This window comes from Pelodiscus sinensis, chromosome 7, assembly GCF_052426305.1.
Source record: "Pelodiscus sinensis isolate ZL-2025 chromosome 7, ASM5242630v1, whole genome shotgun sequence".
Taxonomy (NCBI): domain Eukaryota; kingdom Metazoa; phylum Chordata; order Testudines; family Trionychidae; genus Pelodiscus; species Pelodiscus sinensis.
In genome coordinates, this window is record NC_143058.1 from 72,578,081 (window position 1) to 72,591,274 (window position 13,194).

At 42.3% G+C, this 13,194-nt stretch overlaps 1 protein-coding gene across 7 annotated transcripts in view; it reads right to left on the reverse strand.

Moving 5' to 3' along the window:
• Window positions 1-13,194, reverse strand: part of HECW2 (HECT, C2 and WW domain containing E3 ubiquitin protein ligase 2) — a 263,367-nt gene that overhangs the window by 29,818 nt on the left and 220,355 nt on the right. For all 7 annotated transcript variants that reach the window (XM_075934227.2, XM_006117907.5, XM_089779881.1 and 4 more), the window contains 2 exons: window positions 11,726-11,846; window positions 4,867-4,980 (listed from right to left, as the gene is read on the reverse strand). In XM_075934227.2, the coding sequence (XP_075790342.2) occupies window positions 4,867-4,980; window positions 11,726-11,846 (235 nt within the window). The remainder of the gene's footprint in view (window positions 1-4,866; window positions 4,981-11,725; window positions 11,847-13,194) is intronic.

The window sequence follows — 13,194 nt, forward strand, 5'->3', positions numbered from 1 at the left end:
TTCCGAAATATCCCTTAACCCTCGTGGAACGAGGATTACAGGGACGTCGGAATAGCGAGCCCATTATTTCAAAATCTATTTAGAAAGAATGGGCTTGCTCAAAAGACATGGAATAGCTATTTCGGGATACCAGAAGTATTCCGAAATAGCGCCACTGTCTAGACGTACCCTGAGTCAGCAGGCTGCCTGCCCTCCAGGTGTGAGCTGTAAGACTGTTTCAACCTCTTTCTTCCCACTGTTTCAATGAAAGAGTTAAACAATGAAAGAGTCCCCCTAAGGACTTTTCCCACCATCCTCCAACCAACAGTGATTAATTTGGCCCTCACCAAACCCCCCTCATGCAACTATCCTGCAGTTGCATTAACCCAATGTGTGTGACATTAACTCGGGGGCGGAGAGGCTGGGGGAAGTGTTCCCTCAGAATTTCCTCCCATGAGCAGAATGAATTTTGTGTTGTACACAAGTACTAAGTTCATGTAGCTTGTTTGGATGTGCCACTGTGGCACCCAAGTTATTAATAAATATCTCATAAACCTCTAACTTTTCCCTCTGTTGTCATGTCTCCTCCCCTTGCTCCATCAGCTCCCCTGGTGCCTGCTGCCCTCAACCCCTCACCCGCCTCTGCTGTCCTGACTCCTGCCCTTCTCAGTGCCCTCAGCCCTCCTTCAACCTGCCCCCCATCCACCAGCCCTTCTCTGCCCCGTGCTCACTCTTCCAGTAGCCCCACTCTGATCGTATGAGCTACCCCTCCTCATCCCCTCTCCTAACACCTCCCTCTACACAGCTGCCCTGCCTCTCTCCTCTGGTGCTGGTCCCTCCCCTGAAGGTGTCTGCCCTTCTGCTTCACCCCCAGAACACCTGGCACCTGCACCTTCCTTTAGCCCTATGTCCTCCTGGTGCCTCTCCTTTCCCTCACTACCCCTGCCCCCTTTTTCCTTGGTGCCCACCACCTCACCACTCTCTGCCCCCAGTCCCCTCATGCTCGTGCCCTCACACATGCCTTGCTCCATCCCTGCCTTCCTCATGCCCACCCCTTCTTTCAAGCCTTCTCCCAGCACCTCTCCCTTTCCCCTTAGGCCCCAATGCCTTTACCCTCTCCTCTCCCAGCATCACCCTGTCCCCCCTCCCACTGACACTTCCCCTCCTGCCCTTTTCCTCATTGTTTCCACTTGGCCCCCTGGCATTTGTTTCTCCTCTACCCTGTCCCTTGGTGCCTTCCCCTTTCTTCTCCTGACCTGCACCCTCCCCTCAGCACAAGCCCCCTCCTCTCCCATCCCTTCCTCTTATTTTTCCCTCTTCCCCTCCCATCTCCTCCATTACCTTACCTTCGGCTTCTGCCTTCCTATTTGCGGGACTGGAGTCAGAGCCGGCCCAAGCTACAGGCTGGCTGGGCCCTAGCCCAGGGCCCCTCAGAGGCACCGCACTGCGCTCCCAGGCGCTTCAAGGGTGCCGCGCCGTGCTGCTGGGTCGGGCGGGGGTGCCCCCTGGCACCTCAGGGGCACCGCGCCATACTGCCAGGCCGGGCAGGGGCGCCCCCGGGTGCTTCAAGGCATGGCGTCATGCTGCCGGGCTGGGCGGGGGCGCTCCCGGGCACCTCAGGGGCGCCGCGCTGTGCTGCTGGGCCACGTGGTGCTGCCAGGCCGGGTGAGGCCCAGGGCATAAAAATGGCTCGGGCTAGCTGGCCCGAGACATTAGGGTGTGCCTGGGCACACCCTGCACACCCCATGCGCATGCCTATGCTGTGGGCTAAAAGCTGAAATCACTGAGAGCCGAAATCACTAGGTTTGGCACAGAGCCAAATGCACCACAAGCCAGCAGAAGATGCAACAACCAGCAGGATGGCGATGGAGAGATGTAAGAAGTGGCCGGCAGAGCAATGGTAGCGAGGGGCGATGAATGGCCAGCAGGGCAGTGCCAGAGAGCAGCGAGTGACCAGCGGAATGGGAGGTGAACAGGATGGGAGGTGAACTCTGCAGATGTACCTCTGAACTCTGGTCTGCCCCAACCAAGGGCAGTGAATGTGAGTGGGTGCAGAGAAGGATTAGGCATGTGAAGGGGACACTTACGCTGCTGGACTTAAGAGCCTGAGAGGCAAAGGCCATTGCCCAATCTACCTGAGCTGGAATGTTTACTCATGGCTTTGGTTATGAACTCTGTTTGTGGTGTTTTCCCAAATTAATGCCACGTTACTTCCCGCTCCTTTTATTAAAGCTAAGCTAAGAGGAGAGGTAGATAAGAGGAGGGCAAGGATAGAGTCCAGAGTGACCTAGACAGATTAGAGGATTGAGCCAAAAGAAATCTGATGAGGTTCAACAAGGACAAGCGTAGAGTCCTGAACTTGGGAGGGGAAAATCCCAAGCATTGTAGAGGCTGGGGGCCGACTGGCTAAGCAGCAGTTCTGTAGAAAAGGACCTGGGGATTATAGTGGATGAGAAGCTGGATATGAGTCAACAGTGTGGCCTTGTAGCCAAAAAGGCTATGGGCCTAGTAGGGTGCTGGACATTCACTGGGGATTTCGTTGCCTATTTTATTATGACTTACACTTACAGGATTACAAACGGATGAGGAACAGAAACATAAAACCAAGCTCCTGCCCAGTTATAACAAACAACATTTTTTTAAAAAGGAGAGGGGTGAGGGAGGTCAAGGCTTTTTCAATATTTCTTGTTCTATTTCTTTCTCTTCCCCCATGGATATGCCCTCTTAAATCTAACTAAGGCTAAGACTAGACTACAAGCCACTTTCGAAAGAGGCTTTTTCGAAACAATATTTTGAAAAAGTTTCTTTTGAAAGAGATCATCTAGACAGCAACCAGTATTTTCAAAAAAGAGAGCCGCTTTTTCGAAAGAGAGCACCCACGTAGTCTGGATGCTCTCTTTAGAAAAAGCACTGCTTGTGTTTAATAACTCCTTTTTTCAAAAGAGCACTTTCGAAAAAAAGCATTATTCTTCGTAAAATGAGGTTTTCCTCGGCCGAAAAACTGCCGCATTCTTTCGATTTAATTTTGAAAGAATGTGGCAGCAGTCTAGACGCAGGGGAAGTTATTTCGAAAAAAAGCCACTTTTCTAAAAAAAACCCCTGTAGTCTAGACACACCCTAAATGAGCAGTTCTGCCTGGATCGCATCCTTGCGCCATCTATAACGAAAGAGTTGTTTGCACACACATCCTCCCACCATTCAAAACTAGATCAAATGATTGTAGAAAGCTGAGACTGGTCATCTTGCTAGTAAGATACTTAACATCATTTTGATTTGATGTTACTCATAAAATAACTCATTTTTTTCCTTGGAGAAAGACATCTTGTACAGAGGAGATCATCAAAGGAGAAAGGAAAGGTATGTGTAATACACTTTTCTTATCCAGGCCACTCTTAATGTCATTCACAGTTTAGAAAAACAAAAAGAAAATATATTTATTTGGATTTGGGTAAGTAATGAAAACAAAGGGTTGCATAACCAGTTTTTATTACATTGGAGCTGTGAAAAGCATTCTAGAAACTTGATGCCAAACCACATGGTATTACCAACCAAAGTTATTATAAGGACTGGTTTAGGACTTATTTTACAACAGCTCCCTTAAAGACAAAATCTACGAAGTACAAAAGAATGAAATTCAGTACATATTTACAATGATTATAGTTCTTAACAGGTCAGACATGAACTGCAGCTGTGAAGTGTTTGCACACGCAAATGGGCTGTTGATGAACAACCAGTCATTTTCAAGTGTCTACAATAACTTTTTGTGTGTGCAAATTAAGGTGTGAAAATGCAAATTAATCTGCATGTCTTGCTATTTGAAAATCAGACCTTTGAAGCGAATCCTCATGCCAGCACTCAGTCAGTCCTAGCAGTTCAGCAAGGCAGAAGCTGGTGGTGCAGCTGTGGAACTTACTTCGGCTTATTGGCTGAAGCAGCCCTCTATGCTTCTTACACAACCACAACAACATGAAGGTCCTCAAAGTGGCAGATCATCTGGATATGCTCTCCCTCAACCTACCTCCTGCCCCACTGCAATCGCAAACTGCTTTCTGAGTACTGTCAGGCTAGGACCCACTACACAGCAGGGCTTGTTGTTGGGCACTAGATGTGCATTTACCTTTGCAGCTGAACTGCATTGGATCATACTGCCTGTGCAGTGGCAAAGGATGAGGTAAGATTTGTCCCTGAGTCTAATGAAATAATACATATAAAAGGCTTTAAGAACTCACAGGGAGGAAAGGAAGAAGAAAGCAATACATTGTTCAAAGTTTCATTTGGAGAAATGAGCTCTGACCAAATTCCTAACCTGGCTCATAATGCAAATCACATAAATGCTACAACTCATCAGCCTTCAGTCAGCCACAGGCTAAGCATTTGCTGCATGGCTGTGGAATATTAGAAGCAATTTTTATTGAACAAATAGAATGATTAGTTGACTCTGAAAGTTTGATTTTTGAAAATGGAAATTGAGGGTGCACAGATATTTTTACCTCCCACAAATCAAAGTATTTCTTAACCTGCAGCATATGCATTAGGAAAACAATGTCAGCCCTGGTAGAGATGAAATAAATAGAAACAACATAACAACTTGGTTTGGGTTTGTTTGCTTCCTTAGAGACACAATCATATATATATATCATATATATTGGTTACAGCAGAAATTCCATATACTCATGTAGATACATGCCTAAAAAAAGCAAGATGTGTTACCAAAAGCATCAAAATGAATTATCTGGCTTTGTGAAATGTGAACAGCTGTAGGTGGCATTTCCTGACCACAATCCTTCCTCTTTCCTCTCTAGACCACAACAGTATGGTGAAATAGCCAAGGACAGCTGCAAACATACTTGATTATTGTGTTCATGTCGACTTCGATGTTCTACTCACCCTTCTTCCCCCACAAACGTGACGTAGAGTTTATTTCTCTGCAGGTCTTTTCTTGAATACCCCATAATCTGATTGAAGGCATCTTCCAGCAGGTGGTCTCTCCGGATAATCAATCTGCACAGCAAGATAATTTTAAACAGTAATTCATAAAGATGAATTACAGAGGAAAACACGTAATTATACCGCATGATAACTAACCATGGTAACAACCAATGTTTAATCTCATCATTATACAACCATTTGATCTAGATTTAGCAAATAATATCTGTCAACCTATGTGCTTCCTGAATATACATTAGAAATTCAATAAAATATCTTGGACATACAGAATAGTGTTTTACATTTTTCATGTTTAGTTTTTATTTACACTATCTCTGTTTTGCACCATTCTGGAAGCATGAAGAGGATATTAAAGTGAGCATTTAAATCCAGTCTAAAGGCTCTTTACAGTGTGTCAAGTGGCCTTATTGTAAATGGAAACCTGGTTCTTCTAACTATTCAATATAGTGCAAGGCAAAAAGTAAAATGTGGTAGAAGGTCCTGTACTGAGCCCTGGAGTATACTATCCTGTATTTATGCACAAAATAGATAAAGCTGGACAGCAAATAGGTCATGTTTTCTAGAACTTTAATCATTCTTGTTGCTTTTCTCTGGACCTTTTCCAATTTCTCCACATCTTTCTTGAAATGTGGTGCCCAGAACTGGACACAATACTCCAGCTGAGGTCTAATCAACGCAGAGTAGAGTGGAAGAATGACTTCTCGTCTCTTGCTCACAACATTCCTGTTAATACATTCCAGAATCATGTTTGCTTTTTTTGCAACAATGTCACACTGTTGATCTTTGTTTAACTTGTGGTCCATTATGACCCCTAGATTCCTTTCTGCAGTACTCCTTCCTAGAGCATCACTTCCCATTCTGTATGTGTGAAACAAAATACAGGACTATGCAGCACTTTAAAGACTAACAAGATGGTTTATTAGATGATGAGCTTTCGTGGGCCAGATCCACTTCCTCAGATCAAATAGTGGAAGAAACTATTTGATCTGAGGAAGTGGGTCTGGCCCATGAAAGCTCATCATCTAATAAACCATCTTGTTAGTCTTTAAAGTGCTGCATAGTCCTGTATTTTGTTTCAGCTACACCAGACTAACACGGCTACATGTCTATCACTATTTTGTATGTGTGAAACTGATTGTTCCTTCCTACGTGGAGTACTTTGTGTTTGTCCTTATTATCTTTATCCTATTTACCCTCAGACCATTTCTCCAGTTTGTCCAGATCATTTTGAATTATGACCCTATCCTTCAAAGCAATTGCAACCCTCCCCACCTTGGTATCATCTGTAAACTTAATAAGCGTACTCTCTATGACAATATCTAAATTGCTGATGAAGATATTTAACAGAACTGGTCCCAAAACAGACCCTACTTGTTATGCCTTTCCAGTAGGATTATGAACTGTTAATAACTACTCCCTGATAATGGTTATCCAGCCAGTTATGCACCCACCTAATAGTAGCCCCATCTAAGTTGTATTTGCCTACCTTATTGATGAGAAGTTCATGCGAGACCGTATCAAATGCCTTATTAAAGTCTAGCAATACCATGTCCACTGCTTCTCCTTTAACCACAAAGCTTGTTATCCTATCAAAGAAAGCTATCAGATTGGTTTGACATGATTTGCTCTTTACAAATCCATGCTGGCTGTTACCTATCACCTTATTTTCATCCAGATGTTCGCAGATTAATTCCTTAATTATTTGCTCAATTATCTTTCCTGGCACAGAAGTTAAATGTAGATTCCTGGGTTGTTCTTATTTTCCTTTTTATAGATGGACACTATATTTGCCTTTTTCCAGTCTTCTGGAATCTCTCACATCTTCCATGATTTTCCAAAGATGATTGCTAAAGGCTCAGATACCTCCTCTATCAGCTCCTTGAGAATTCTGGCATGCATTTCATCAGGCCCTGGAGACCTGCAGACATCTATGCTTTTTAAGTGATTTTTAACTTGTTCTTTTTTATTGTATCTTCTAAACCTACCTTCTTCCCACTAGCATTCACTGAGGGTATGTCTACACTTCCACCCTCTTTTGAAAGAGGGATGCAAATGAAGACATTTGAAATTGCAAATGAAGCTGGGATTTAAATATCCCATGCTTCATGTGCATAGTCATGTTCTGGAGCTATTTCAAAATAGCGCCATAACGCGAATATGCAAATGAACCGCGGGATATTTAAATCCCGGTTTCATTTGCAATTTCGAATGTCTTCATTTGCATCCCTCTCTCGAAAGAGGGTTCAAACGTAGACATACCCTATGTTAGGCATTCCTTCATCATCAGACTTCTTGGCTTAATGACAAAGAAGTCATTAAGCACCTCTGCCATTTCCAAGTTTCCTGTTACTGTTTCTCCCTCCTCACTGAGCAGTGGGCCTACCCTGTCCTTGGTCTTCCTCTTCCTTCTAATATATTTATAGAAAGTCTTCTTGTTACCCTTTATGCCTGTAGCTAGTTTGAGCTCTTTTTGTGCCATTGCATTTCTAATCTTGTCCCTGCATACCTGTATTGTTTGCCTATATTCATCCTTTGTAATTTGTCCTAGTTTTCTCTTTTTATATGACTCCTTTTTATTTTTTGATCAAGCAAGATCACCTGGTTAAGCCAAGGTGGTCTTTTGCCATACTTTCTATCCTTCCTAGACAATGGAATAGCTTGCTTTTGGGCTCTTAATAATGTCGCTTTGAAAAACTGCAAACTCTCCTCAGTTGTTTTTCCCCTTAGTCTTGCTTCCCATGGGACCTTACCTATCAGCTCTCTGAGTTTGCCAAAATATTCCTTCCTGAAATCCATTGTCTCTATTTTGCTGTTCTCCCTTCTACCATTCCTTAGAATCATGAACTCTATGATTTCATGATCACTTTCACCCAAGCTGCCTTCCACTTTCAAATTCTCAAACAGTTCCTCCCTATTTGTTAGTCACTGTTGCACTAGAGTTATTTTTTAAAATGCATTTTAGAAAGGGAAAGATGTACTTTTCTTTTTCATTTAACCATTTTTGCTCAAATTTTTCTAAAAATATTCACCTTTCAATAGATTCGTGACTCTGAACTTTTCAGCTGGAAAGGTGAATGCTTCTGAAAATTGTAACAACTGAAAAAGGATTTGAATGGAAATGTTTAGCTACCTTGCCTGTAATATAATGGATTAAAAAACAAAATCAGTAATTTGTTGGGTTTTTTTAAATGCTGCGGTGACCAGTTTGGATAGCTTGTGCAAGCAGATGGCTGTAAGGTCTATGAATGCTTCTGATACCTTGTTTTTCCTGGGGTTGTTAATTACAGGTACATTTCTGGTCGGATTTACCATGATATCAAGTTTTAAGCAAGAAAAACAAAACAATAATGTATTTTGATACAAATAGAAAACTCTTTGAACTAGAAGTTTTTTCTAAGGTATTTCAACTTTTGTTCCTAAAATATATTCACCAAATATAATTAAATGATTTTCATCTGCAAATAGATATTGCAGCCATTTTTATATGACAAGCAGAAATACGTAGTAACCAAACGTAAGGTGGATACTTTTCTTCCTGTTCTTTCTCCTCTTTTCCCTAAGGGAATCCAGTGTTGTAGAAATTGAATCCCTCTAGTCTGACACTCTCAGGTTGCCAGCATCTGTGGTCCATCATGATTTTAGTTAGCTGGATGTCCACTTATCATGGCTGTGGTGAAGTTTCCCACAGTCCCATAAAATTTGTTTATAGCTACCATTTGTTTATAGCTGTGCTGTTATTTAGCTCTAATTTACCCCTACATGTCTTCTAAAATCCAAGGAAGCAGTGGAAGTGTTGGTAGACAATATTGACTTCCCATGGTTCAGCTAATTAATGATTCACATTAACCATTCACAATCATGCTGGAAGGGCATGACAAGTGGGGTTCTGCAGGGATCTGTTTTGGGACCGGTTCTGTTCAATATCTTCATCAATGATTCACCTACTCTGCACTGATTAGGCCTCAACTGGAGTATTGTGTCCAGTTCTGGGAACCACATTTCAAGAAAGATGTGGAGAAATTGGAGAAAAGCAACAAGAATGATTAGAGTTCTAGAGAAAATGACCTATGAAGGAAGACTGAATGAATTGGGCTTGTTTAGTTTGGAAAGGAGAAGACTGAGAGGGGACATGATAGCGGTTTTTAGGTATCTAAAAGGAGGAGAGAGAAAAATTGTTCTCTTTAGCCTCTGAGGATAGGACAAGAAGCAATGGGCATAAACTGCAGCAAGGGAGGTTTAGGTTGGACATTAATAAAACTTCTTAACTGTCAGGATGATTAAACACTGGAATAAGTTGCCTAGGAAGGTTGTGGAATGTCCTTCTTTGGAGATATTTAAAAGCAGGTTGGATAGACATCTATCAGGGATGGTCTAGATAGTACTGAGTCCTGCCATGAGGGCAGGGGACTGGACTGGATGACCTCTCAAGGTCCCTTCCAGTTCTAGTGTTCTATGATTATAATGCCTGGAACTAGAAACCTAGAATCAGGACGGGAGATGGTTCTTTGGGAGGAAATTATCTTTTCCACTAAAAGTAGGGGGAATTTTGGGTGATTTATAGGAGTGTGGGAATCCTAGTTTCTGCATGACTCAGTGATTTTTAAATCAAACAAGTATATTCTGATTACTTTTTAATAGAACAGTACTATCAAAGAACTACAGCAGCAGCAGCGGGTGCCTTAGGCCCTTTAAACTGCTGCCAGAATACCAGTCACCACACTCTGGGTAGTGCTGAAGGGCTGGCAGTGGTAGGCTAGCTCCTGCCCCACCCTTCTACCTGAGACCTTGCCCCTTCCAGGAGCACAGAGCCAGCCCCTTCCCCCCATCTTGCCCAAGGGCCCGGCTATTCTGTTGGCCTTTCCCCTGTTCCTAGGAGAAGGCTAGGAATGGTTTGTTGACTTGTGTCCACAAACCAGCTAGAAAGGGCTGGAGGGGGCTGAAGGCAGGAGAAGCAGGAGCACCTGCAGAAGTCACCTGCTGTCTCAGCCAGACAGTCAGAACCCCTGGCCAGAGAGGACCAAAGGCAGGCGAGCTGTGAAGGAGCTTACCAGCTGTCATTCACAGGCTGGTAAGCAGGTCCAATCAGAGCTGTGAGAGGACTAGCGGGAGTGAGGGATGAGCAACCATTTCAAACTAAAGAGCTAAACTACATCAAAATTCAGAACACGTGGTCAACAAAGAGCCAGTATAAGAGTGCTCATTTTCATGACATAAAAACATACAATTTAATATTATTGATAATTGACATGATTAATAATAGCGTAAATGACACATTGTACTCACATACTTTATTTAATGGGACGCCTGCTGCTGCTGGGGCTCCCCTGGCAAGGATATTCCCAGGAAAGAGGACATGGGGAGGTTCCCATTGGGGAAAGCACTCTGCTTGGAACTGGGGTGGCTGTCCTAATAAGAGGACAGAGCTCTGACACACTCAAGAGGTGCCAGTGCATGGTACAGGGGAAATAGAGGGATGAAAAGTTTTGAATTGTAATGACTGCTATCACTGGGGTGAGAAATGGTGTCCCTATCTTGCACTTTTGTTATGGATTATTGTCCTGAAGGAGAGACAATAGTGAGACAAGAGAGACCAAAATGAAGTTATTGGGTTACCTCAGGGGGAAACGGAGGTAGGTAGCGTTATGCCATGGCCTGTGGCAGGCAGCTGCTCCCTGAAGAGGCTGCCCAATGACATGTATGTAAGCATGTAATTAGATATTCCACACTAATAAAATTCAGCAAAATGCAGGACAATGTAGCACTTTAAAGACTAACAAGATGGTTTATTAGATGATGAGCTTTCGTGGGCCAGACCCACTTCCTCAGATCAAATAGTGGAAGAAAGTAGTCACAACCATATATACCAAAGGATACAATTAAAAAAAAATGAACAAATATGAAAAGGACAAATCACATTGCAGAACAGAAGGGGGATGCGGGGGGGTGGGAAGGGGGAGGAAGGAAGGTAAGTGTCTGTGAATTGCTGATATTAAAGGTAGGGAGAGTGGGATGTTTGTGAGTTAATGGTATTACAGGTGATAATTGGGGAAACTGTCTTGGTAATGGGTGAGAAAGTTCAAAGTCTTGTTAAGTCCTTGTTGACAAGTGTCGAATTTTAACATGAATGACAGTTCAGAGGATTCCCTTTCAAGTGCAGATGCAAAAAAGGTCTTTGTAGCAGAATGCAGGTGGCTAAGTCATTTAGAGAGTGTCCTTTCTGGTTAAAGTGGCAAGAAACTGTTTTCTCTTTGTGATCTTGTCTGAAGGAGACAGCAGTAGGGTGGTATAAAGTCTTCATCTGGGCACTCCCGCATTTACTTAACTTTATCAAGAACTATGTTAAAGTTTCAAATTCTTTGGAATGTAATAATGTTCGAGTTCTGTGGAGTAAAGACTCTGTATCTACACAAAGGTGGATCATAGAAAGTATATTTATTTTTGTGGGAGGGCAAGACAAAAGAAAATGTAGTCATTGCAGCTTGTCCCTTCTCCCTCCCATAGTGACTGCTCTAATGGAAGTGGCTCAACTGCTCCTTGTTTCCTTGAGTGCTACTCTCCAAAGGACTTTCTGCCACTGTGGCAGCATTAATGTGCCTATGAAGATGCTACAGCAGGAGGTAACATGAGGAAGAGATGCTTTGAAAATGTTCTCCACTGTGAGACTGCTTTGAGTGTTTTATAATAGACTTTGCAGTCAATTAAATAAGTGCAAGAATCCACCATGCTACCAGTGGGATTCCCAGAGGAAAGCAGTTCTACCTTTGAGATAAATTCTATTTGATAAGATGCTTCTACATACTTTAATTTCCCTGGCCCTTGTCCATATCCTTTAGTCTCCAGCTTCCTGTAGAAGTTCCTCAGTTTGGCTTCAAAATCTCTTTTATAAGGAGCTGGAGCTCTGGCATTAGCACGCTGAGTACCTGCAGCAAACAACAAATAGAACATGAACTGCAGCTATGCAAACCATCACATTCCAGCTCTTACTGAATAGAAGATTCTTTGCTGGCCGAAACCATGAGGGACTGTTGGTTTCTTTTATAAGGGGATTGGAGATCTATGTCTCCACACCTACTGAAGGTTCAGATGTTTTTGGTTTCTGTTTGTCCAATGACTTCAAGGTTTTAGAATGAGTCCTAAAATGTTGAAGCCAGACAAAACAAAACAAAGCAAAACAACCACAACAAAAAAACCCCACACCCACAAAAAACAAACAGGAAAAAAAAAACTCAACTTTTTTTGCATATGTACATTTTATGTATACCTTTGTTTAACCACTAAAATGATGTATGCTCATAAAAAAGTTCTTCCCTGCCAAGAAAAACAGGTTTCACCGAGCTAAATTAGTATGTCCAGGGCATGTAATATGCTTTCTTTCAATGCACAGAGTTCCTTAGTTTGCCAAAGATAGAATCCTGTGGAAAAGGTTACTCAATAAAGTACAAAAAGGAGAAAAGTATTGGGAGAGAGGAAAGACTAAAGAGTTTTCTTTTCATTCAAACACTTGGGTCAAGTTAATTGCCTTACTAAGATTTTTCAACATTACTAAAAAAGAATAGCAATATAACTTTAAGGTTAATTTCTTTAAAGGAAGCAGATAAAAACTGAGACTGAAAAAAAATTACACATCCATCTATATTTGTATGCAGTTATTGAAAATTGTGTAAAAAAACCACTGATACTAAAGTGACATGGATGGGGGTGGAGACTTACCCACCTCCCTCCCAACTCAACTGTGTAGCCATCTGTACCTTCTTGTGTTTAGTCCAGTCTAGTTTTAAACATCTCATGTAATGAACTTCCTCTACTTTCCTTTAGAGACTATTCTACACCCCAAAAGATTTCACTCTAAGAAGGTGTCCCTCATATTTAGCCTACATTTTACCTTTTTAATTTCATTCTTGTATTCCTACTTATAAACTTTTTTATTACTTTAAATAATTAGTCTCCATTTTTGGGTCTAGACGATTACACACACACACACACACACACACACACACACACACACACACACACACACACACACACACACCATCAAAAAGAAAAACTATGTAGCACTTTAAAGACTATCAAGATGGTTTAATAGGTGATGAGCTTTCGTGGGCCAGACTCACTTCCTCAGATCATATTCTGGAAGAGAATTGGCATGACCATATATACCAAAGGAATACAATGAAAAAAGTGAACACATTATTAAACTGACAAATCAGATGTAGTATGGAAGGTGGGGTGAGGGAAAGGGAGGAAGGGAGGGAATAGCTATTTATGAGT